Raw genomic sequence first — 26572 nt, 5'->3', positions numbered from 1 at the left:
ACGTATAGCAGGCAAATACATGGTTAAGGAGTTCAGTTTCTAACAGTGCAATCCAAAAGTCTCTAACCAGTGCAATCCCATCCATGTCTACCCAGAAGAAAGTCCTATTGAGTTCAACTGGACTTGGTCCCAGGAACATGGGTATAGGATTGCAGCCTATATGTTTAATTCTATGGCCCTGCAGATGTTGTTGGACTACAACTTCCATCATCCATGCCCACTGGCTATGCTGGTAGGGGCAGACTCCCCCTCCCACTCCATTTGGCGAATGAATTATTTAAGATGCAAATACATAATACGGGTTCTTGCTCAATCTAAAATATCCATGGAAGATAGTGTATAATGCACTAATGTGAGAATACCTAAATAGTAAGCTAAAACATGTTCATTTTTCAGCTTTCCAACCAACTTCTTGGTTTCTGATTTTCCTGTTACAACCTATTTATTCAAACATCAGAAAAATACACAACACAATGCCACTTAAAGATCGGCCTTTGAATGACAACGATAAGAAAACCACATGAACTAGAGCTCCAAGAAGAAAGGATAAACAACAACAACAAAAAACAGTTACGTTAAATAGGACCACACATTTCATGTAATATACTGTTTGACCTTAAGCTGGAGAACAAGATGGGGTGGGGGGAATGGACACTGATGTCCACTCCAACTTAGCAGTTCTATGATTTTCAGTTACCGTTTGGCATTTGTAGCTGAATTGCTGTCTTATGATAACTTCCTTTTTCAAGCACACATTTTTTCCAACCTTTTTTGTGATTATCAGCCATCCCTGGGCCCGCTGCCCTGCACTTTCTTATTTAATGCCACTCTCCCTTTTTCTCCTCATCTTTCCTACCCTCCAGATTTGAGGTCTGTGTGCAAGGGCTTCCTTTATCTCTTGCACACAGAACAATGATTGTAGGTGCTTCAAAAATATGACATTCATTTTCAGTGATGCTGCAGATCAGACATGCTAGTCATGCAGCCTATTGTTTCCATTTCTCGAAGTGTATTATTTTACAATCTGAGTAGTATTGGTCACGGGAAAAGTGACAAGAAACATTGTGTATTTTTGAAAACTTGCAGAATGTGGGAAGGGGTTAGAAATGGTCAGTATTCCAGACTCTGACAGTTTTATAACAAATGACTGCACCCACAATGTCAGCATCAATCCTCAATTTGTTATCTAAAGATGTTAAATTGTTGTTATAAAGAACAAAATGTTATCATGCTCACAGATACACCAGAACAGATAGATGTTGATAATGACAGGAAGTGCTGTTTTCTAGTTTAGTGCTATATCTGTGCCAGATTCATCTGTCCAAAGCATTTTCCAGGAATGTGAGTGACTTCAAGCTGTGTCAAGATTCAACACACTTGTCACATTTCATTTTGTGTTCTTCCTCACTGTCCCAGTATTTCATGTAGTTTAATCTTCCAGAATTGTAGACTTTAAAGTTTTCTCTAAAATGAATTTGTGCAGTTGCACCTACGCCTCCCCCTCAATAAGTTAGATGCAATGCACCAAAAGGTATGCACCAAAAGTTATTTAGAAAATGATGCGTTTAGTTTTTGCTTACAGATAAAATGGACACAGTGAGCAAGCTTCAGACTTTGGCTTCTCATCACTCCTACCACTATTTTAGATTATGGATAATCATTCATCCTCTAATAATGGCATCAGAAACAATCAAACAATCTGGCACAGAAGTAGACAGCCAAGCTACTAAATACAGCTATAGCTCAGACCATTCAGGCTACTAACAGACCCCTCAAGTGTCCAGACATCCCAAATTTACAGAAGCTGCCCTGGAGGGGGGAGTGCAGGCAGGTGAGGAAGGGGTCGGTCACGGTCGGTGGCAGGGAGAGGGTGAGGGATGGGGTGGAGGGTGTCCTGAATTACCCTCCCAAAATGTTGGAGGGTATGTTATAATCTTCAAACACTGAAATATTGTCAGTAATAGCTATATAGGTTGTCAGGGGTGGGAGAGAGAATAGAACACAAGAAAGATAAATGATCTCTAGTCTAAGAAAATGCAACACAGAAATCTAATCAAAATATCTTGAGAGCTGGATTCCTTTGTGATGAAAAAATTCAATATAAAAATAGTTTCATTAAGCAGCCCAGTGTCTTGCTATTCTCCACCCACAGCAAGAAAAAAAATATGCCCGATCAATACTTCAAGCACAGTATCTTTTGCTCATGAATAAACTTTTGCAGGATTAGATAAGCACAAACTGAGTAAGATGTTACAAGGCAATCCACCAACTGCTTAAGGTGATGTATTCAAGGAGGCTCAGGCTCAATGGAAGCCTCTGAATCAGTATTAGTTTGAAGCCTAATTCTGAAGCTTATTGGCTATTAATGTTGTGTTTATAATGAATTAGAAAGAAAGTAAGTGGTTTCTCTATGCAATTTCAACAGTATGCAATGGAAAAGGTACTTCAGGATTCAATATTATCACAGAAGTTTAAAACATGGCTTAGACATAAGGTGTCCCTGCACTCAGAGTTCTCTGTCATCTTCTGTTGTTCCCACTCTAAAATCCATCCAGAAAGTGTTAATTAAGAAGTAAGTTGCAGGCTATTGCAACAACAGTCAAAGTCTGCAGTATTTATCTCATTGTCCTTTGTATTTAAGTACATTCATTTTAGTTTCCAGATGTATATTTTTTTTTGGGGGGGGGGGGTCCAAAACTCCACAATCCAGAGAAGCATATCCATGTATGGAAGGTTCATGTCTGTGCTCCTATCAGGAATGAAAGTGCAAATTGTATGTACACCTGGGTAATGGATCCCATCTACCCCAGTGCTTTACTTTCAGTCTATATCTATACATGAATATGAATGAGAAATCAAGAATGTTATGCAATTTACATAGAAGGTTTCTGCGTGTAGGCTTGCATTTCCCATTTCTGCATACAAGTCTCCACCTGTATCAGTGCTGTAAATCACTGAGGTTGGAAACTTAAGGGACAGTGCAGCGCTGCAGCCAAAATCCGCCCCCAAAGAATCATACTGACATAAATGTTTTCTGAAAAAGAAACCCCTCTACTGCCAAAGTAGGAGGATTTCGCTAGTTGCAGATTGTATCATTAGCACAGTTATACTAGAGATGCACTTCCTTGTTCTTTTAAATGCCTTCTCAGATAGTTTATAGGTGCAAGATGTAGAAGGGAGACAATTTTGCAAAGAATTCTGAAAGTTGTTGAAGTTTGATTCAACATAGTTTTGTGAGTGGTATTGTTTTGGACACCAATCTCAAACACAATCCATTATGTTTTTTTAAACACACACACACAGAGAGAGAGAGCAAATTTAGTTTATCCTTCCTCAAGATCAATTCTGTTAATTACTGCCATGCTCACTTATGGATATTATTATATTAATAACTGTGCATGCATTAAATGGAAGGACAGTCCATAGGTTTTATATACAATTCCTGCTTCTTTCAAATTTTGCGTTTCAAGTTTGCTCAAGCAGTTTAAAGAACGAAACACTTACCCTTGAAACTATCCTCTGCAGGGATCCGTAAGTTGCTGATGTTTGCTGCTTTGCTTTCCTTCCTAAAGCTAAGCCCTTAACTCTGGTTTTACTGTGTTTGAAGGCAGGCATTGTATAACCTGCCTCAATGAATTTTTCTCCCTAAAAAACCAAATACTTCAAAAAGGGAAGGTGGCGAGGCCCTTTATTAAGTCACTCTGGCACATTATTTTGAGGTGCACTTTGGCAATACGGAAAAAACACCACCCAGCAGTTACCTTGTGCACTGACGTAGGATAACCTGATATGCTGCTGTTCTGCATTTAGTTGAGCTAAACAAAATAGAGGGAAAAGCACACTACTCAGTCTATAAAATATCTCTTACAAAACTATTGCAATTCCTGCAAGGGGTGTAAGAATACCTTCAAGATTAAACTGAATACCACAGTGTTTCTCTGCTTAAAGAAACCCAAAAATTAGATATAAATAGATGAGGAAATGAACAGTGTTAAGGTAAATATCTGTTTTGTGGATCAAATCCCATTTAGAGGTTTCTGGCTAACAAACCCTATGAAAATTAACGTGTAACCCAAAACATTGGGTACTATTAGAAATCTGCTGGATAGAGAGAGAATAGAGAGGCTGGATGGCTCTGAAGGTCAGAGTGAGTTTTCAGTGACACTGCTGCTCTGTTAAGTATTTCAGACACCGAATGCCGTGGCTTCAAAAACAGCAACACAGCACTGGAAAGTTAGAATGCCAAAAATTGTACACAGTTCAGTGGGGTTTTTGTTTATATATTTTTTCTTGTCCTTTATTTGAACTCCCCAGTTGTAATCGCATCAATACAAAAATCTAAGCTGTGCTGATTAATAAATTCTTGCTTGAAAAGACATTTAACTCCCTATACTTCATTGTATCTTAATTAATGGCCACTGCTTTAAATGTACATTTGTGATATTTGAATACTATTATTTTTAATGTTTACTTTGCAACCTCACTTGGAGACCTAATGCTAAAAAAGAGAAAAGGATTTTAATTAAACAAACACACATGGGATTGTTTCCAGAGCATTTTGAGAAGATTTGAAAACATGCTTCTGGAGACATTGTTTATTTATTCTTTCATCCATCATTCATTCTTTCCATTTCTATCCTGCCCTTCATCAATTTGCAATCCAAGGGCAGGTTATGCTATGTGATGTGATGCATGGTGATAGCTGAAGCCTGCATTTCTTGGAGCTAGTTAAGAAGAAACCTACAGAAAATGTTTCTGCATACAGTACTGCTGTAGAAAAGTTACTGCTTTAGAATAAATGTTCAAGAAATCGTAGTTTTCTCCCCCTTAAGTAATATGTTCTATTAATGAATCACTCCCATAAAAAGTTCTGAAATAATTTATCAATAAAGACAATAAAGCAATTTAACAATAAATATGTAAGTAAATAAAATTTCTAGCCCAGTACAGATAGAAACAGGTATATAGATCTCCAATAAAAAGTCTTATTTTAAAAAAGAAGGTCTTCAATAGGTGCCGTGAAGACAATAAAGACTATGCCTAATGGGAGGAAGTCCAAAGTTACTGGCTGATGTACAATAAGGGGTGGAGAACCTTTGTGCTGGTTGAAACCAACCAAGATCACATTTCAGAAAAGAATGTGGTGCTAGAACAAGTTGGTACAACAAGAACAGGCCATACTCACATTATATCTACTCACAAAGTATGGAAATCTGTCCTATACACACCCTTTCCCTCTCTTATTCAAAGCCAAGAAGAGTGGCAAGAGCCAGGATGTCTGGTTAGCTGGGGTTCTCAACCACAAAACACAAGGGCTAGCACATCTCTCTATGGCAATCTAGCTTCCACACTCCATGTGTGGCCTTCTGAGCAAGTACACCTGCATGCCTGCCTGTATGTATGCTTCCCAGTGTCTCTTGGCTCTGCAGCCAAAGATGAGATGGGAAGAGCAGCTGAAAAGGACACGGATCCCAACAATGGGAAACGTGTGTCCCTTCAGATATTGTGGGACCCAATTCCCACAATCCCCAGCTACTATGGCTTGTGGTCAGAGATGATGGGAGATGTGGTCCAACTGAACTACATGGAAAGTGCTTAGGCCCAGATGAAATGGCATCATGATCTGCATTTTCACCAATGTCCAAAGGACCCTTATTCTGGTTCTACAGCAAGAATATTAAGACAATGATTATGGCTCACAGTTGGGTCTCCAATACTCATGCAGAGCTTCAGACATGCAGCGGCTATTTTCATTTATGAGCCAAGTAATATCTGCATGCACAATAGGTTAGGTGCATGTGTGCAGTAAAACACTGTCATTCACAAAGAAGCCATTTGATCATGGTGAACTTAGTATGCTTAGCTTGAATGTATTTTTTGCATGTATAAAGTGGCTTTCATAAGCAAGCAGGCAGGCAGACAATCAGCCAGCAGTACTGAGTACCGACTATCGTCTAAGGATGTCAATCTTTTAGAAATACTTGCACAATTCTGTTCTTAACTTCTGACATGCTACAGTATAAATATACTAATGGTTAGGATGAGTATGCTAAGACTGTATGAATATGCATCAATTATTTTATTTACTTACTTACTAGTAAAATGCCATGTATGACAGGCAGGGTAGGATGGGTGGGGAGATGACATGGTTAGCAAAGAGTCTGGAGCTTGTAGTACTCCATGAACACACATACATTCACTTGACCCAATGGGAACGGAATGGCAGACCCTCACTGATAGAGAAAAAGTAAAGGTGTACAATGGGGACATCCACACTCCCGAAACAGGGTAGTGACTGATTTAGCTCACTGCCACTAGATTCTGCTTTCATTTGAAGACTTTTTTACAACTCTGTAAATCCAATATAGAAAGAACCTGGGAAATAACACAAGTGCCAAAAGGTCCCCCCACCCCCACTCTTACAGACTGCAGCTCATTTATTTGTCTCATAAAACTGAATAGAAACCCTCGAAAACTGAGCCAATTCCAATCTCTGTAGTCTTGCCCTGTCTCCTTTCTTAATGTCTTAGTCATGTGTTTCACAATTATTCTCTTTCTTCCTCATTGAAATTCTGTGAGATAGGTCACTATTATTCTTTTTTTGCAGAATGGGAATTAAGGCTGAAAGATGGCAATTTGCCTGAAACTACCTAATGTAGCTGTGGCTGATCTCCAGAAAGAGAATATACTTGATGTTGAATTGAAGTGATATAAAATAATGCCACTTCTGAAAAATAAATGCAATTCATTGTTATTTTTTAAAGGACGTCTAATAACTGGCTGCTTGTATAGCTGGAATCCAAAATAGAAGTGATGACATAGGATGCCATGGTAGTCATGACATCACTGCTCCCTAGCCTTATCAGAAAGATGCAGTTGTCGGAATGGCTTTGCACAATGTCATTGTGGATCTGAGGGTATGTATGAGATAAATCTGGCCAAGTCCTTACAGATTTTCTTTCCATTTTGTAATTGCTCTTTTTAGTGTGAATGAAGGCCATTGTCTAGGTCTGAAATATATGCTGAGTGCAAATGGGAAGAATAAAGATTTAAGCCATGAGTAGTCAATGTGGGACCCTCCAGGTGTTGCTGGATGACTTCTCCCATAATTTCTGACCACTAGCCACACTAGCTGGGGCTGATGAGAGCTGGAGTCCAACAACATCTGGAGGACACCATATTAGCTAAACCCAATTTGAAGGGAAGGAGAAAGATTAGAACCCACGTAATTTGATAACATGAGTATTCCTTTCCTGTTGCTATTCAATAATGCAATTGGTTAAATTTTCGCTCTTGAAACTGAACAAAGAATGAAGTGCAAATGCTGGTTGACAGATCACATCCAGCTCTTAATAATTGCAACACTGAGTGATGAATAGCATGTGTGAATGTGCCATTGAGTCCAGAAATGTTTTCAATGGTTAGCTGAAGCATGCTGCAAGTCATCAAATGCAAAGTAATCAAGGAATGTATATACATATGAGAACCAGCCCAAAGACACCCCAGTAAAAAAAGGCCATTCTCTTAATTAGTTGGTGTCTAAATATAATACAGTATGTGGATGAAGCTCATCTTCAGCAATCCTTCACTAAGTGAAACCCACTTTTTCCATTTGGTGCATTTGGGGGGAAATACAGCAATGTGTGATATGCAACTCTTCCAACAGAGTAATCTTGAAAAACACTCCCACACTTTCTTACGCCATGACTGGAAAAGGCTGCATAGTTCTAGAGTCAACAGTATCTTCACTCCTGCTCAAAGTATACAGCAAATGCTTCAGTTCCGTGTTGGAGGCGGAACAGATTTAGCAGCTTCATGAATTAAAAGCTAACCATATGGCAGCTGGCACAAGCTCTTGATTAACAAATTGCAACCATTTTTGTATCAAATAGTTCAATGATCTCTTCATCTTGCAACTTGAAAAATACAAGTAAATTGGAAAACAAGAGGGCATTCAAATTGCTTTGTGATTGTAAGAGAAACTCTGCTGGACTAGATAAAAGGTCCTGCCTAACGTATGCTTCCAGGAGGCAACCATGGCATGAAGATTTCCTTCACTGCCGGGGCTGTGAGGAGTTTGGAAGGAGTTCATTATGTCCGAACTCCAACAAACTGTGGCCCATTTTAACCAATCTTTGTTAAAACAGGCTGACCTCAAACCATAAGTAAGATTAACCACAGTTTAAAGTTTAGATGACACACTACACTCTTGTCAATGTATTATAAAATTCACTTTGAAGGTTTTTCTTCTAGGAAACCACAAAATATCCTAGATTGTAATACATGAAATATTTATTTTCAACCCCAAACTAAATTTTCCCAAATAGTTGACACTATTGAATCCATATACTACCTAGTGGGTGGGTGTATTTGGTTAAAATATTTGACATTAGAAAGTTAGTGGCTTGGTGTGAAGATGTTTAAATGCAAATTTTATTTTATTTTAAATGTTTGATGAATTCCCACATTAACAACATTCCACTTTACTATAATTACACAGAGTGACAGAGCCTTGTTCCATAACCATTTCCTAAGGATCAGAGTCTGAAACTATGGTAACCACTGAGAATTCATTCTCGGTATCACTCATATCTTTTAAGAATTCTTTGACTTTGCTATTAACATAAAGACACCACAATTTTGGTTTGAAACATTAAATGTGTTCCATTGACATAGTAAAAAGAACTTATTATGGAATAGTAAAAGTATAACAATGGTGATTCAGGATCACAGGAATAGAGCCCCCTATCAATGGCTGATAAGGAGCTTTCATTAACCGTTTTGAGTAATAATCAAGGATTCTTTTCTTTGCTATCTGTTCCATACTTGCTCATATAAATTTTTAGAAGTCAGCAATTACATGAGTTCAAGGGCAAAACTTCCTATTACAGCGAGTACTTGGCTTATGAGCTACACCATACAGAAACACAGAACTGGTTATGTTTTCCTTTGGACCAGCAAGTCTTCAAAAATGCCAGAAGACAAGCTCCAGTTATGCAGCACTTTTATTCAGGCTTCTAGTAACTTATATAGCCATTTCTTGCAATGGTTAGCAGATAAACAGAAAACACAGAGTTTATTTTTGATTGCCAGTTTCTGACCAGCAGAGCATTGCCAATTGTCATAGTGCTTCTATCAGGAAAGTGGCATGGAGGTTGCAGCATAGCGCTGCCCCCCACTGCCATGGCCGTGGCTCTGGGAATTTTGCCCTACTGATGGTGGGAGATGTCATATCCTTTCTCATTGGCCACTGGGAATTCAAAGTCCAGGCTTGCCTGAAATTGGCCAATCACAGGCAGGCCTGGAGGTGGGCTTCCAGGGAGCGGGCCAGATTGGTTGACAGCCAGTCTTCATGCAGGTCTGCTCCTCGGGCTTAGATTCAGCCTGCCTCTTCTCCTCAGTGCCACACTTGTCATGGGATCTCCCACCATCCCTCTCTCACTGCTTGGAATGCACCCACTCATCAAAGGGCTTTTATTACCTATTTTGTGGTTTTTATCTTGTATTTTTATGTTGAAAACCACCCTGAGATCTACAGATGAAGGGTGCTATACAAATTTAACAAATAAATAGGGGGTTCACATGAATCCCCTCACATGTTGCCAACATCTGTATGTTCGGCACCCATGTGAAGCAACCTTAAATCTATACAGATGCATTTTTACCTTTCATGGAGGAGGTGCATGTGCATCTTGGCATTTCACATGGCCCACATGCAGCTGGAAGGGACGTGGGTGTTGCACGAAGTGGCAGTGTTGGATAGCGCTAGCTGGCACAATCATGCAAGCCCTTCAGATATACTTTTAATGCATTGGGGAGTTGTGTAAACCTACAATCAAATCATTCTAAAAGGTTGGTGTTGCAGGAATCCCTTTGCAAAAGCCATTCTGATTCATCCAGCTCTCTTGCCCCCCTTTTTTTACCAATTCCAGCTCTAATGTCACTTTCTACCAATTCACCTAAGAGAGCTATCCCTCTAATCCTCTGATATGTAGTCTGATTTTAGTAAGTTGCACATTTTTGTAAATAGTCCAGCAATTTCACATGAGTATTCTAAGAATGCCATCCACCCCTAGAAAGGTATTAAGTTGATGAGTGGCAAAGGGGTGACTTTATGCTCCCTACCTAGTTGATCTGCATGAACAAGGTGAGCAGGGGGGCTATTGGGGATGTGTGTGTGCATGCCTTGTATTTTTGTATGTCATGTGTGCACATGTGATGTGTCCAATGCAACCAGTGTGTGTGGCGAGTGTAATGGGGAAAGCATTCATTGGCCTCAACATTTCCTGGCCACATGCTAGCACACAGCCCTTTGAGGATTGGCCAAGGATGAATGGGACCTTTGTGCTAAAAAAGTTAGCCAACCCTGTTCTATTAGAATCATTTCAGTCTGCAATCCTATGAACTCATGGAGACTTATTTCCAAGTAAGCATGCATAGGACTGGCTGCAATACACTTAGACTGTATCTAATGAAATTAATACACATGACTAACTTAGGCTCATTAACTTCAGTGAGTCTACTCTGGGTAAAAGTTTGATTCAGTCCTTAATTTCTAACCAATATACATAACAAAGAAAAAGAAGCATCTAAACTACTTGTCAAACTACAAGCATCTTGTCAGGCAACATGTAGAACATGGCATTTTAGTGTATAGATAATTCATTGACCTTGATTACTGTCAGTATATATCAGCCTTTACGCAAAAGCAAAGAGCACACAGACCCACAGATACGATTCAACAAAGCACAAACAATTCACTCAGCAATTATACTGCATCCTCAGGTATTTTAATGTCCTCTGTTAGAGTTTCAAGAAAACAGCTATAGAGTGTATGTGTCATTACCATAAAACCGTTTTGAAACATGGTTTAAAGTCTTATTATCTCTCTATCTATGATATCCACACCATTGCAATACACAACCACACTGTGGTTCTGAAGGAAAACAGAAGTGTCTTATTTTTAAAAAGAAAGCAGTTGGAACTCCTACAAAGAGAAAGAAACACAACATTTAAGGAGCATCATCAAGAGAATGTAGATTTACACATTCCACACAGGGGGAAACAACTTCCTTTTTGGAAAATTAAGCACCATTTCAGTTGATTTTTGTCTTAATTTGCTTTTAAGTTCACAGACAGAAATCCTTTTCTTCATCCACCACCTCAGTTGCAAAAGCAGAGCAGTCTGCTAGTCAATGTAAATGTGTTGCGTACGGTAAGAGAAAGGTCTTCCTTCCCCCAAAAGTTGTGAAATAAATTTACATTCAAAGAAGCTTCAAAAATATGTGCATTACTTTGTTTAAGCTTTAAATCATAAAGCAAGAAGAAAAACAGAAACTCAGATATACGTTTGTGCATTATGTGCACACACACACACACACACACACACACACACACACTTGTGGAGTTTAGATTAATTACAATTTTGATTTCTTTACTTACATATGTTAAGGAAAGAGAGTCAGATAATAATTTTCTCCTTCCAGACTCAGGGATGATATCTAAAGCTGTTGTCTGCCAGGAACTGAGCACTTCTTGCAATCCCTCTTTCACAAAATAATCCTCAGACTGATTGTTCTTCCAGCCTGCACTGAAAACCTCCTAGCGTCACAACCATCTTCTTCACATCATGTTTTTACATAGTCCCACACTTAACAATATTACATAATGCCAAGATGCTTCTTCTGCTGTACTTTCACATAAGTGCACTCAATGAAGTCATGCAGAAATATGAAGCTGGGGTGGAAATCAAGCATTTTCAATAGTAAATTGCTATGAAAGTCTTAAGGCTACTCACGAAGAGGATGTCTAAAACAAGGCTAGGAAAAGAAAAGAGACATCATGTTGCTCTTTCTGTCTCCGCTCACAATATCTTTTCAGCAAGACTACTTTCTAATGCACACCCCCCCAACACACACACACACACCCCAACACATCTGTTGGAGACAGACAGGGTCATACAAATTGCTCTGACAGTAATAGGCACCCTCCAACCAAAAAACCGGCATTCGATTATAAGCCATTTGCAGAAATTGTAGGGCTGTCAAAGACACTGCTACAGTTGGTGGTTCAAGTCTGGTAGTGTTAAAGCTCAAACCATTTTTTCCCTACTGCAACTTAAAATCTAGAACATCGTTACTTAACTGCTCAAAACATCAGCAACATTATCTAGGACAAAATGCTCTAACAATAGTGTTAGTGCATTATGAACAATAGTACCAAACATGTCAGCATGCATGCGCATGTACACACAAACACAATTATAAAAAAACACTTCCCTGTACCTTTCCAATTAATTGTTAAAGTAACATATGCAAAGGAATGTAAAGGACAACTTACGGTTTGCATTGAAAAGCACTATAAATAAATTGTGTCTATGTGTAGCCCTTCTACTAAATTTGCTGTTATTGCCAGGCTTCCAGAGCAGAGGACAAAGGAAGCAGAAATTCTTTTGATAAGCAGTTATTTTCCTTTAGTCATCAAATTGCGTATTGATTGGAGTTTCTTTTTGTTTGTTTGTTTTTAAAAAGAAGAACTAACAAATGCAAGGGAACAGAGACAATGGAGCTATCTCCACTTTATTTATTTTGAGCAAGGAGATAGGGCCAAGGGCGAAGAATGGATTGTGACTTTCCTTTGGATTGAACAACACTGTAGAACTAGATGGCTAAAATTGGGGTCTGAAACTACAGAGTGGGGATTCTCACAGAAATGTTTGTGGAAATTAGTCTGAAACCAGAGCATGACACAACTTCACAAAAGATGCAAGATTAATGTGCTGGACACGTTAGTGTATGTCTGGACTTATCACAGCAAATAGGCAGGGAGTGTCCTACTACGTAAGTCCAGGAGCTTGTATATGTCTCAATGCAAGAAAGAGTGCAGTCCCAGCCTCTTTAAAAGAGGCAATCATTAGATTGCCCTTCAAAATAAACATTGCCTGGACCCAGAAGATGTTGACTTCTCCAGGCCAGTTGCAAACATTCACTTTCTGGGCAAGGTGTTTGAGCAGGTGGTTGCTGGCCAGCTCCAGGCACTCTTAGACAATACTGATTTTCTAGATGCATTTCAGTCTGGTTTGGGAACAAAAACTGCTTTGGTTACTCTATGAAATGATCTTTGGTCCTTTTGGCAGCTTTTAAAACCATTGACCTTGGTATCCTTCTAGATATACCGTTTGGGCTGGAGAAATACTGACACTGGCAATGCATTCAAGGGCAAACTGTGTCCAATATTAGAAGTAGAACCTAGTCACTGTGGCTGGTAGCTATTGACAGACCAATTTCATGGAGCATAAGGCTAAAACTCTTCTAAAGCCATCCAAGTTGGAGGCAATCACTATTTCTTGTGGATTGAATTCCACAGTTTAACGATGCCCTGTGTAAAGTGTGCCCAGCCAATAGACTTGTAAGCAATCTACAGGACCACACTGAAGCCTGGGAAGATTTTTTTGCCCTTAATTAATTTGGCTAAAAGCCCAGAAGACTAAAATACAAAGACTTGACACAATAGGCATAGTATATCCTACTAGATTTTAAGTGCTTTTTTTCTCCTCGTTTAATATATTTCTCTGCTTATTCCTTGTATTCTTCCTTGATCACCTTTCAAACACTAGATCAGTGTTTCCCAACCACTGTTCCGTGGCACACTAGTGTGCCGCGAGATGTTGCCTGGTGTGCCGCGAGATGTTGCCTGGAGGGAGGCGGGCGAGTCGGGCGGCGAGAGGCGGGGCGACGGCAAGGAGAGGCCGCCCAGCGCGGGGCTCTCGCCGTCTGCCTGCCTGGCTGCCTGCGAGCTCGGCGGGCAGCGCCTCCGTCCGCAGCGCCCGCCTCGCGGCTCTCATTCCCTGCCCCTGCCAAAGCTCACCCAGCCAAGCCGCGCTCTTCTTCCTGCCTCGCTTTGCTGCCTCCTCCCCCCCACCCCCAAAGCTTGGAGGTTCCCCGGCAAGGGGGAGGGAAAAAATTGAAACTTACACTTTCGTGCGTCCCTCCCGGCGTGACGCTGCGCGCTGACGTCACGGGGCTGTAATGGTGGTGTGCCTCAAGATTTTTTTCATCAAACAAGTGTGCCTTTGCCCAAAAAAGGTTGGGAAACACTGCACTAGATCTCCCTTCGTAATACTAATGTGATTTTGTATTATGAAAGCACACATTCAGCTGGTCATCATAAAAAATAGCTCTTTCCCTCCATATTTATACCAGAAAGTCCAGAACCTTTTAATCAAAGATTATATGCAAAAATCCCCTTACTGTGCTGAAAAGCTGCAATCTCACAGTGTGAATGACTATGGTTTCACAGCCAATTTAACCTCTCATTATAGTGCGAGTCACAAAGTAAAAACTCTATCACAGAAATAGGCATTTACAAAATTGGTTAATGGTGTTTCAATTGCATGTAATATAGCCACAACTTGAACTAGTGCTTCGAAGGCCTGTTTCCACAACCTAATCGTCATGTGGCTGCTGTGGCAACTTGGCTAGCTCATATTGATTTCTGGCTACTTCAGTATGGCACAAACTAACTGAATGTAGCATTGCCAGCCAGACAATTTGATTTTTAGCATGGCATTGGAACCCGCCTTAAAATGAAGGTTTGCTTTGCTGTACTAAAAAGATGAATGTGACACACAGAAGAAAATCCACATGAAAAGTTTTTCACAGCCTAGAACAGTTGCAAATCAGCAGAGGGTAATTCTTCCCCATGGATTCCAAATGCCGAATTGGTTGTCATAGTAGGAATTCAGGAAAAAGTAAAACTAGGTTGAGGTACCAAAAACATGCACATGTGGCCCTCTGCACCTGGGCTTTGGAAAAATTATTCTGCTGGGTTTTGTCTTAACAGAACACTTTAGGGTATTGTCAAGTAATGAAGTACAACGGAAACAGAAGTAGAGCTATAGCCAGCTATTCTCCCTTGTTTTTCTGCAATTTAACAGTTGCTAAAAATTCAATAACAAAAACATCAAACACATCCAAGAAAAACAAGCAACTGATTTATGTAATCAAGCAGCATCCAAGTAAGACCTGACTCTGCTTTGATTTGTTGTTGTCTCTTCCCGTATTTGTTCTACTATTATGCTAAGTAGTTATACCTCTTTCTGCAGCTTCCTTGACTGCTAGTGCATATGTGTGAGTAGCTTTCCCCTTGGACATTTTGGTGTCTCAAAGGTCATCCTACATGTTCTTTCAAGAAGCATCTTCTCTCATATAGCACTTCCTGTCCTTTGAAATCAGGGAGTGAGATTTTGTAGATACGTTTCATCTTCTGCCCATATTAAGATCAACAAGAGATCTACGCCTACTCTTAGGAATTTAATGTCAAAGAGATCTGCTTAACTCCAAACTGCTTTCCATTTGCAGATGAAAGTACTTTTTTTTATAACCCCAAGCCCTTCTTAAAAAGTATATGGCAGGCATGTCCAAAGTCCGTTTCGGGGGCCTAATCCGGCCCACCGGTCGGTTTAATCTGGCCCCTGTGGTAGTTTATTTCCTGGGGGGGAAATCCTAAAAAACCCTCAACTACCAAAAAGGTCAACAACTTTGGTTGGCCCTATGGCCCTTTACTTCATCAAATCTGGCCCTCTTTGAAAAAAGTTTGGACACCACTGGTATATGGTATGTTGATTGCTGGCTTGAAGGGTTTTTTTCTATTGTTTGGTAGCTTTAAAAAAATGTTTTGTGTTATTACTTTCTGGTAAGATGTTAGTATTGTTTCTTGCTTTAAGTCACTTTGGGTACCTCATGGCACAGAATCAACAAAAATAAAATACATGCATACATACCTACAGCTGCATGAAAACTGAGCTTCCCTCAAGCTGAAGCTCAAGTAGTTCCATTTCTTATGAGTGTGGAAAGTAGCACTCCATTTGGAAGAGGAAGTCATTTTTGTGACGGACAAGAAGAGCGATAGGTAGCAATGCAGTTTTGAAGGTGAAGGGGGATTTTTTTGGATGCACTTATTGCCTGCAGCCCTGTTTGAAATCAGGGGTGGGATGGCGAGAATGGGGCTGGATGAAAGAGGATGAAAGACAAAGGGTAGAGCCAACCATGGCTGGCATGCAGGGCTGGGCACAATCAAGCAGCTGCTTATTGCTTCTGCCCTCAAGGAGGGTCCAGGACAGACCTTACTGCTGGCTACTGACCTGCCATTTGGCAAACAGCCTGTGGGAGGCATCAACCCCTGCTTCTTTGAGATGGCATTGGGTGATGTGTGATGTGGGGTTGGTTGCCACAGCTCTTGGTGCTCACTGCTGACCTCATCTGTAGGCACTGGAAAACCACTAGCTGTCATCAGGGACCAAGGAGGAGTTTGCAGGTAAGGTACAGGTATGGTTGTAGAAGTCCAGGCAGTTTCAAAATGCCATGAATCAGCTGTCAGGTGAGGCCAGTGGTTAAAGAAGTTGAGGAGACAAAGAAAGAAGGCAAGGAGCACAGACGGGTTGGGGAACAAGCTATACACGTGTGTGTGTGTGTGTGTACACGCAGAAATGCAACTGCTTCCTTCAGAAAATACACAAGATGTCAGGCAGAAGTGTGTGTGTGTGTGTGTGTGTGTGTGTGTGTGTGTGTGTGTACGTGCGCATCCTTGAGCTTTTAGAAGTCCTTGAAGGAGATACAGGTGTTACCTGATGCTCTTCACTTCTCCTCCATGAGCTTCCATTAGCAGCTACCATGGCCCAAATGTGGCTGAGGGGCTGACTGAATTTCAGTGACACTTAACTCTAAATTCACTCACTGGGTAGGACGGGTCTTGGAAACCTGTAGCCCTCCAGATGTTGCTGATGCCCAACTTGAAACTACTTGCCTCGTTGTGTGGATAGGGCATCACCTGGCTCGCATTGAAAGACTACTTTTAAATGTGCTTTAGAAGAGAAACGAGTTACCCATAGAAACCAGTGTATGTACATACTGGTCAGAACATACCTTTTGGCCCCTCAAATGCTCCACGCTTCCAAAATAGTTTCTTTCCTAGCCCTACCTACACACTTCTCACAAACCTCCTGTGCACAGCAGTGCTGATCCAGCTGACCAGTCCCAAACCAAACCAAACCTGGGGTAAACCCATGCCAATTCACTTGACTGGGCACATGATTGAGGTATACAAAAATGAACAGCCATTCAAGTCATGGTCTAAATAACTATGATCCTCTTAATCCTAAAAATGATAAGCCAAAGTTCAAGAGCAGTTGAAGGAGTAAAAATACTGAGATCATCTAGAGCAGGCATGGCCAAACGTGGCCCTCCAGATGTTTTGGGACTACAATTCCCATCATCTCTGACCACTGGTCCTGTTAGCTAAGGATGATGGGAGTTGTAGTCCCAAAACATCTGGAAGGCCAAGTTTGACCATACCTGATCTAGAGCAGTGTTTCCCAACCTTGGGCCTCCAGCTGTTTTTGGACTACAACTCCCATCATCCCTAGCTAGCAAGACCAGTGGTCAGGGATGATGGGAATTGTAGTTCAAAAACAGCTGGAGGCCCAAGGTTGGGAAACACTGATCTAGAGGATAGACAGTTCTTATCTCATTCAGTCTGGCAAGATTCCTGTTTGTGCTACATTTGATCATAGTTACATATAAAGGCAATCAGCAAATGAAGAATGAAATGAAATCACTTGCATTCAACATGCAGGAAGTTTGAAACCAGGAGTCCCAGCAGTAAATCCAGCACTTTGCCCACAACAATACACAGCATGTAGGCTGTGGTACCTGACAATTTATTACCAAGCATAACCATCATTGACAGACTTCGTTCATCTTGAAAATGCATTTTGCCTCCTCAAAAACAGATGCTTTCCTACAGGTATAGATAGCAGTCATACTCCAAAATGTACTACAGATTAAGGTAAGGCTATTGAGTACAGAATTTTATGCTAAATTATATCATGTATAAGAGCTGTCAGCAAGTCTCCTAATACTGTTTACTGATTACTGTGCTCTAGGTTTTTAAGAAGTGCTCTTACCTGGAAAGATAACTCAAGTTTCTCCTTCTGGGGAACCTGGTCCGGAATGCCATTCGTACTGCTTCTTTTCAGACTTGCAGTAACATCAGGCACATTGCTGAAATCTGCATGCAAATGAAAAGCAAAAAATTCAGAGAGTTCAATTATCAGCAGTAGAAAAGTATTTCTTGCTTCATTCATAAAAGCTCTCTGTACTAGGGAGAGGGGAAGGAGGAGGACTACTTTGCTACTTCTACTGCTCACTCCCCCCACCTCTTTTAAAAGGCAGTTCAGCTAAAACAGCCTCTCTGAAGTAATGCACGTATTTGATTGGCTAAAATTAAGCTCTTCCTCCCCAAATTCCTAATGTAGCATCATCTGTCTACAGTGTAGCACAGTTTGTGCTGGCCGAAGGGAACAACCAATAAAAATGACTCCATGTATCAAGTGATTCTCTTGGATGAACACAACGTTCTGCAACATGACGTGGTTCATAAATACATTAGTGGAGCAAAGTGGGCAGGGGAGGGAACCACCCTGGCTTCCTTCTTAATGCAGTTGTCTAGAGAAACAATTTGGAAAACTGGCAATGGAGGGATGATAGAGATGTCCTTGACCAACATCAGGCACCGTGCAGGCAATTTTAACCAAAACAAAAGGAAGGTTCAAATGTCCCAATAAGAGCACCCAAATTTTGTGTGTGTGTGTGTGTGTGTGTGTGCGCGCACACACACACACCTTTTGCAAACATGGGATAAATACATCTGTCCTGTACATAACTTATTCACCACTGCATATATTCTTATCAGGAAAAGCCTAAAATCCTTAAAAGTTGAAAACGACAAACCAAGGATGGGGAGCCCAGTTCAATATTCTTTTCTGACTCTTCACAATTCTTTCACTATTTCCACCTTAGGCCATGAGACCAATACTAGGGTTTGACAATCAGTTCCATGTTTTCTCTTTGAGAGCCCATATGCTAAGTCTACCCCCACCCTTAACTGGAATCTGTTACTAATTTCACTCAACAAAAATCGCACTCTGGAGCATACAACACAAAAGTTTAAAATAATGCATCATTTGTTTCTGGTTATTATGCACCCCCCCCAATCAATAGTTTTCCCCACCATATTCCAAGGTACAGCATTTGGGGGTTTGGGGAACTGAGTCGACGCCATTCATCATGTTAAAATCAGTTGCACTAGGCAGGCGGCTGACTCAGCTTTCAACAGGAATGGGCTGGCATAGTGCCCCACCAGCCATCTGCCATTGGCGCTGCTTTCCCAATCACAGTATGGCTGGGAAGTGGCTGGCCAAGCCACAAGAAGCCAAATGCTAAGCCAGCTGCTGCTGCTACCACCAGTGGCAGCCTTACTGGTCTAGAGCAAGCCAAATCCAAAGAAACTGTCCCACTAATACTCAGGGAGTCAAGTAAGGGGACGTCAATGCAAGGAGACCCTCAAGAAAATTGGAAAGCAAGGAAATGGTAAAGCTGTGGCTATATATCCAACATTCCTAGGAGTTCTACTTATTAAGAATGGTTCTGACAGCGTCAGTGGGATCCTTATCTGATCTCCAGAGACTGAAAAAAAAGATTAACATCTATCCATATTTTAGTGGGGTGCATTTGCACATACAGATCCAAAGGGGTAAGGATAATCTGCCCTCTAAATTCAATTTTAAAATGCTATTATTATTTTTTTATTATAGCTACTTCTAAACCACACTTCAATAAAAATACAATATGGGGGTGTACAGCATATAAAAACTGCGACAACAGTAAAAACATTAGTGACAAAATCTATACTACTGAATAGGTTAAAAACAAATTCATAGTTCAAAGGCCTAACTAGTACAGTTATTGGCTGTAGCCTTATAATTATGCCCAAAATCAAAGGAAAACTGTGGGTTTCACCCAGTGGTGGTGGTGGTATGCCAGCAGACAGCATTTCTGAAATTGCGGCAAGTACTGTATTGGCCCAAATATAAGCCGCACCTTTAAAATTCCGCAGGCACTCACACCCCAAAATGGCAAACATAGAAGAAAATGCTACAGCGATATCGTAAAAGCCAATTTTTGTAAGGTTGTGAATTGAAACCGCACTTTAACTTTTCACAATTGGAATGGGGGTGGGGGAGAGTGTGGCTTATATTCAGGCCAATACGGTAGTATGAATTTACTGCAACAAAACCAAGGGTGAAATCCAACTCAGTTTTATTTAGAGTATACCCATTGAGATAAATGAACACGACCAAGCTAATATCAGTGGGTTTCCTCTGAGCAAAACTTAGAGCTTATCCATACTTCTTCTTGTCCCATTGCTTTGCCCCATGGAAAACTGCTTTTTAGTGCTCAATCAGAGCAAATGGCAAATTGAATACCACTCCAAATATTTTGCCCAGAGGCACTCAGAAGCCATGGAGCGCCCACAATGGCAGGCAACTTCAGTGAGTGCTTGACTGTATTCAGTCTTGTGTGACCAGTGGCTCCTTAATTACATGACTTATATAACGTGTTATACAGGCAGGCAGATCTATGACTCACCGTCATTCAAAAGAAATGATCATGTAGCCACCAGAATTCAAAGTGTACACCATGGTTTCCCAAATCATTCCCTTACAGTTGATTATTCAATTAAAGGCAAACAGACTGTGCACAGATGCGATAGTCACAGAAGGAACCAAATATTTGTCAACCATGAGGGAATGCAGGTATTTGCACTTTCACAGAGGTACAGGCCACAGAATAAAAGATGACAACGGGGTATAATCAAAATTATCAGATGCAAAGACCATGCATGTGCTGCAGAGGTTTTTGGTGCTAACATATTGAAGGCTAGGAAAACAATGGGGGGGGCTTCAAAAAACCCCAAAACCCTCTCTTTCATGGAGGAGGTCTTTCTACCATGTAAGAAAAGAGAGCAGATGCAGCCTTCACATGTTGCCTCTTAGCCCACTTGATTAATGAAGCCTTAATTACATTCTAATCAGCACTTCTCTTGCCATCTCATCCTTCTCTCTGCAAATAAAGGGGAAATTACAGTGAGGAGTAAGGAGGAATAGAGAACTTGCTCTTAAACATCTTGGTGCTGGGAATGCTTCCTACCATTCATAGCTCTATTCTGAACAAGTGACTTATTGCTCATCAGGAGGGAAAAATCAAGTGTTATCAAATGTCAAGAGCATGGGTAGGTGGGAAAGACTCTTCCAAGCCAGAAAAAGGAGGTGTGCTTTACCTTCTAGTCTTCTGACAGTAATAGAGGGGAGGGGATGGAGAACTAAAAATAAAACCAGATGGCACAGCGAAAATTAGATGTACCCAACCTCTCACAAAGTAGAAAAGCTGTATAGGCAATTTGTTCAGTTTTCTAGGTCATGCCTGTGAGAGTTTCAGAGCACAGACTGACTAATGGGGTATGTGTTTAAGTCAGGCAATATATTTGTTCAACAAGGATGGAATACCTTGTGGGGAAAAGCTGTTAATATGAGAAGGAGTAGAAATGTGAATGGTCCATAGCAAAATAAGATATTTAGTTACGCTGAGTCACTGCTCTTCCACAATCAGTTTGAAACAGAATACAAACAGCAGTTCTACACAGTATTTAATATAGTGAAATAATGATTCTTCAACATCAGCTCCATTGGACTGGTCATGTTGTTTAGATGCCTAATTATCGTCTTCTAAAGCAACTACTCTATTCCCAACTTAAGAATAGAAAGTGTAATCAACAACAAAAGAGGTTTAAATATGTTCTCAAGGAAAATACAGCTTGAATGTTCTTGAGCCTAATTATCTTTATCAGTTTTTCCAGAACGTACAGAACATGAACTTACTCTTGTAGGGGGAAGTCTTGCCATAAAAAAGCCACCAAAACAACAACACTGTGTAACAAAAGCTATAGTAAAAATGATATAAAGCAACAGCTGACAAAAGGATGCTTGCAGTACCCGCTTTCACTCCCAAATTAAAATACTGGGGAAATCTCAAAATACTCTCTCAAGATACTTCACATTTTGAAGGAAAGAGGAAAGGCTTAGGGAGAAAAATATAATCACATGTACTGGTGTTTTCATGAATGGGGTCAGATTTCTTTACATCAGAAGTTTCTCATATTCTTCTAGATGTTTTGATCAGGCAAGCTGCTGAAAGGCTTCTGTTTAAGCAGTTCAGGAATGGAGCCAAACCTCAAGAAGGTACAAAACCTTGGTGGTCCTGGTATTTAGTAATGACTGGAAAAATGCTAAAGGGAGCGGCAAATGAAATATTATATTGCATCCTGAAGAATGAAAACAGCTGTTGAATGAACTACAAACAATTCTCCCTTTGCAAACAACAATTCCAAGGTTAATGGTCAGCCCAGAAGATAAAAATAATGCTATTGTGTTTTCAACAGAACAGAATAAGCACATTTCCAGCTTTCACAAATCACTTGTTGAAAACACTATGCATTGTTAATTATCAGCTTATTATATTAATTACTTGCTCAGCACTTTTTATTAAAATTAGCTATTAGGAGTATTTAACAGTAAACACTGTATGCTTCAGAATCAAGTTGAAACAAATACTTGTGACCAATCATCTGATTAATCACTTAGCAGACTAATGTGGGAGAAACCTCAATGATAGTGTTTGCCCAAGTAATCTCAATGGGTAAATGGAAATAGAATCATAGCTCTCCAATTCCTGAGTTTATCCTCTTGGAATTTTGAAGGTTTCTTACCTAGAGACACCTCTGTGATATATGCCTCTTCATACAAATTCTCAAAAAATGGGGTGGGGAACATTAATCCCTTATTAACCCCCAAGTTTTAAAGACACCCCCCTTTCACAATACACACAGTGTCAACATTTCAGCAAGGCTTAATCTTCTTAGGAGCCAGAGCTGGCTGAGCATCAAGCTTACTCTCAGTCACTTCCCCAGAATAACAGGCTCCGCACAGACAGGAGGATGTGCCAGCGGGGGTGGGGGGACACTCCTCTGACAACCTGCTCAGTCTTCTCCTCTGAATCCAGATCTCTACCCCCCCCCCACCCCAAGATCCATCCTGGCTCAGGAACTTATTGACATCCTGAACCACCTCCGCCATCTTGCTAGAGCCCTCCCCAGGATCCTTCAGTTGCCCAAGCTGTTCCCATCCTCCTCAGGATCTGACCATCCCCTCCATGATTCCTTCATGAGTGTCATGACATCAGGGATGAGAATTGTAGTGCATGCTCAGTACATAATTGTGCATATTTAGGAAGAGATGAGTAAGATTTGATTTGCAATCCCAGTCAGCCTCTCCCCCCACCATATATATAGATACACACACACATATACATACAGTGGTACCTCGGGTTACATACGCTTCAGGCTACAGACTCCGCTAACCCAGAAATATTACCTTGGATTAAGGACTTTGCTTCAGGTTGAGAACAGAAATCATGCAGCAGCGGCACAGCGGCAGCAGGAGGCCTCATTAGCTAAAGTGGTGCTTCAGGCTAAGAACAGTTTCAGGTTAAGAACAGACCTCCAGAACAAATTAAGTTCTTAACCCAAGGTACCACTGTATATATATGACATCCAAGACAAAATGCTTAAGTTTGTAGTAAAAGTTAGACTTTTACTCAAAGCTGTGGAAAATTAAAGTTCAAAAAAACCCCTCCATACCTTTTATTGTCAAGTGGCCATGTGGGGGTTTACTTTAATAGCCTTCTTATGTAAGCAAAGAATGATTCATAAAGAAAATGAAATTCACAACCTGACAGATGGTAGCAAAGACATGGGTAACTGTGAATCTAAAATGCTTCAGCTTCAGACATAGTTTGCAACCATTAGAAGAAATGCTAGCTTTCAGCTTATCCAAAGAGCCACCTCATTTTCTCTCTCTCCACCCCCACCCAGTCCCTGTTGTCTTAGTTCTCTCACTACAGATCACCACAAGATTCCGAAACAAAAAAGAAAAGAAAACCCTAACTAGATACAGATGACCATCTTAGCACACCTGGTGCCTTGAGAAAATCCTCTACTACTACCGATAGAAATGACTAGTCCAGGTTCCCCACACATATAAGATTTTGACCATTGTTAACATTTCCAGTTAATTTAGGGAACTCCTTCCTAAAAGCAGAACAAGAAACAAGTGTCATGAAGAGAGCTTTAGAGTGCTGCACCGTGTAAAGAACTGATATCCCCTTATTGCAGAACACATTTAGCTGAAATTTACATTGCACAGTGTTAAACTTAGCTTTACCCAGAGCAGACACACTGAGAGCAATGAACATGACTAAGGTGGGTTGGTTAATTTCAACGGATCTTGGATATTGCTCTAATTAAAAACAACAACAAATGAATTATCAGGATTCCACAGAGAAGGACCGGTGCTTCCATGCTATGCTTTTGAACTTCTTGGAAGTACCCGATTGGCCATTACTGGAAACAAAATGCTGGACTAGGTGGGCATTTTGACCTAAGGGAATCATTGCAGCCATTCTGTATGTCAGAGTTGGAGAAACCTGTGGTCCTCCAGATGTGGCTGGACTCCAACTCCATTTGCACCAGCCAGCATGGTAGATAGGGATGATGGGAGTTGTAGTCAAGCAACATCTGGAGACCAGAAGTTCGCCATGGCTGCTGTATTTAAACCAGAGCTGGAAGTGGAAGACCCAGATCTATATAAATCAGGGCTAGTGATTTTCCACAACCTCATGCAGACTAAGTCATACAACTAAGATGGTAAATGTAAAGGTACCCCTGACTGTTAGGTTCAGTCGTGAACAACTCTGGGGTTGCGCACTCATCTCGCTCTATAAACTGAGGGAGCTGGCATTTGTCCGCAGACAGCTTCCGGGTCATGTGGCCAGCATGACTAAGCAGTGCACGGAAACGCCGTTTACCTTCCTGCCGGAAGTATCTACTTGCACTTGACATGCTTTCGAACTGCTAGGTGGGCAGGAGCTGGGACCGAACAATGGGAGCTCAGCCTATTGTGGGGATTTGAACTGCCGACCTTCCAATCGGCAAGCCCTAGGCTCTGTGGTTTAGACCAGTGTTTCCCAACCGGTGTTCCGCGGCACACTAGTGTGCCGCCGAACATTGCCTTGTGTTCCGTGGGAGGGAGACGGGCGAGTCGGGCGGCGAGAGGCGGGGCGGCGGCGGCGAGCACACGCGGGGCGGCGAGCGAGCGAGCTCCCACATCCCATCGCCGCTCGCTTCGGCCGGCCTACTGGAGGAAGGCGCGAAAACCCGGCGGGCTTTTGGGTGGGCGCCAAGCAAGAAAGGCGGGAAGGCTCTGGTCCCTCCCCTCCCGGCGGGGCTCCCGCACGCACCTTTCTGCGCCGCCGCGTCCCGCCTGAGCAGCAACAGGAGGAGGAGGAGGGAGGCCAGCGCCGGCCGGGTCCCCCGGGGGAGCGGGCGCTCCGGGCTGCTCACCATACCCCGCGTCTCGGGCGCAGCAGCCGGCAGTCCGAATGCATCCCGAGCCGCGCTGCTCTCGCCTTGCCTCCTTCTTCGCGCCTCCTCCCGGCTCGCGCGCCGTCCCTGCGCGGATCCGTCCAGCCTCCGGCCGCCGCCGCCGCCCCCTCCTCTTCCTCTCCTTCCCCCACCCACCAACCCGCACGGCGCGCTCCCACCGCCCCCGATGGGCGCAACCACTTCCGGGTCCGCTGCAGCCGCCCCTTCCCCGCCTCCGGCAGCCGAAAGTCCCCCAGCGGAGCCCGTCTGGCCGCTCCCCCCGCTCCCTGCCCACCTCCCGGAGTTGAGGCGCCCTCTTTCGTTGCTTCGCGGGGAGGGAAAAAACTTTAACTTTTGTGCGTCCCTCCCGGCGTGACGCTGCGCGCTGACGTCACGGGGCGGGGCTTTAATGGTGGTGTGCCGCGAGATTTTTTTCCGGCAAACAGGTGTGCCGTTGCCCAAAAACGTTTGGGAAACACTGGTTTAGACCACAGTGCCACCCACGTCCAACTAAGATGGTCGGCCACTGCAAATGAAGTCAGGGCATAAAATGTGAGAGCACATGGGCAGAAAAGGGTAAACTCATTAAACGGATGCATTCAGTCAAAGCTGTGCTGCCTGTACTGGTTTCTATAACAAGCCATTTGAAAAGGCATAAACTAAATGCCGACACACTATAATCTGATAAATGTGACAGACTCTCTCACAGAGATTAATTTAGAATAATTATCCCTGCCCCCAACTCATTGTAAATATGTCTGCCTTGGTTGCTGTCTGAATCAGACAGTCAAAGCCAAAATACCTTTTATCCTTTGGTGTCTGGGAGCAACATACATTTCTAACAATTTCCTATTATAATATATGGAGATTAACACAAGTTGCAAACGTGTCCCTAAGGAACAATCAATCCGGTAAATGGGCACATACACTTACTATGGCGAATGCACTAGGTAATGCTGGCTTATGATATCAAGCTAACAATCTGAGTGATAGCCCTAATAAAACGAAGAGTAATTAATTAGCACCATAATTTTTGTTTTATGACATGAGCTTTTATATGCCAACAGTCAATTTAATAGTATTTAAAATTGGACTACGACCCATGAGGAAGATGCTTCTTACTGTGCCACAATTCTTGCCATCATTTTTTACTTTAAGTATGACCTAATAAAGCTGCTATTTTATAATTAAATCAACC

General features: G+C 41.7%; 1 protein-coding gene across 4 annotated transcripts in view; it reads right to left on the bottom strand.

The window, feature by feature from the left end:
• The window catches only part of TIAM2 (TIAM Rac1 associated GEF 2), a gene marked incomplete at its 3' end in the record, with an annotated part of 125318 nt that overhangs the window by 13589 nt on the left and 85157 nt on the right, over positions 1 to 26572 (bottom strand). For 3 of the 4 annotated variants that reach the window (XM_081187419.1, XM_081187421.1, XM_081187420.1), the window contains one exon: positions 17963 to 18066. In XM_081187419.1, coding sequence (XP_081043545.1) covers positions 17963 to 18066 — 104 coding nt within the window. Of the gene's footprint in view, positions 1 to 11442; positions 11602 to 17962; positions 18067 to 26572 lie in introns of those variants that run through there. The other variant, XM_081187422.1, reaches the window with a different exon arrangement.

Source organism: Podarcis bocagei (genome assembly GCF_964188305.1).
Source record: "Podarcis bocagei genome assembly, chromosome: 3".
Classification (NCBI taxonomy): domain Eukaryota; kingdom Metazoa; phylum Chordata; class Lepidosauria; order Squamata; family Lacertidae; genus Podarcis; species Podarcis bocagei.
Note: the sequence above shows the minus strand (reverse complement) of the source record. Positions and strands in the feature narration are given on the sequence as shown.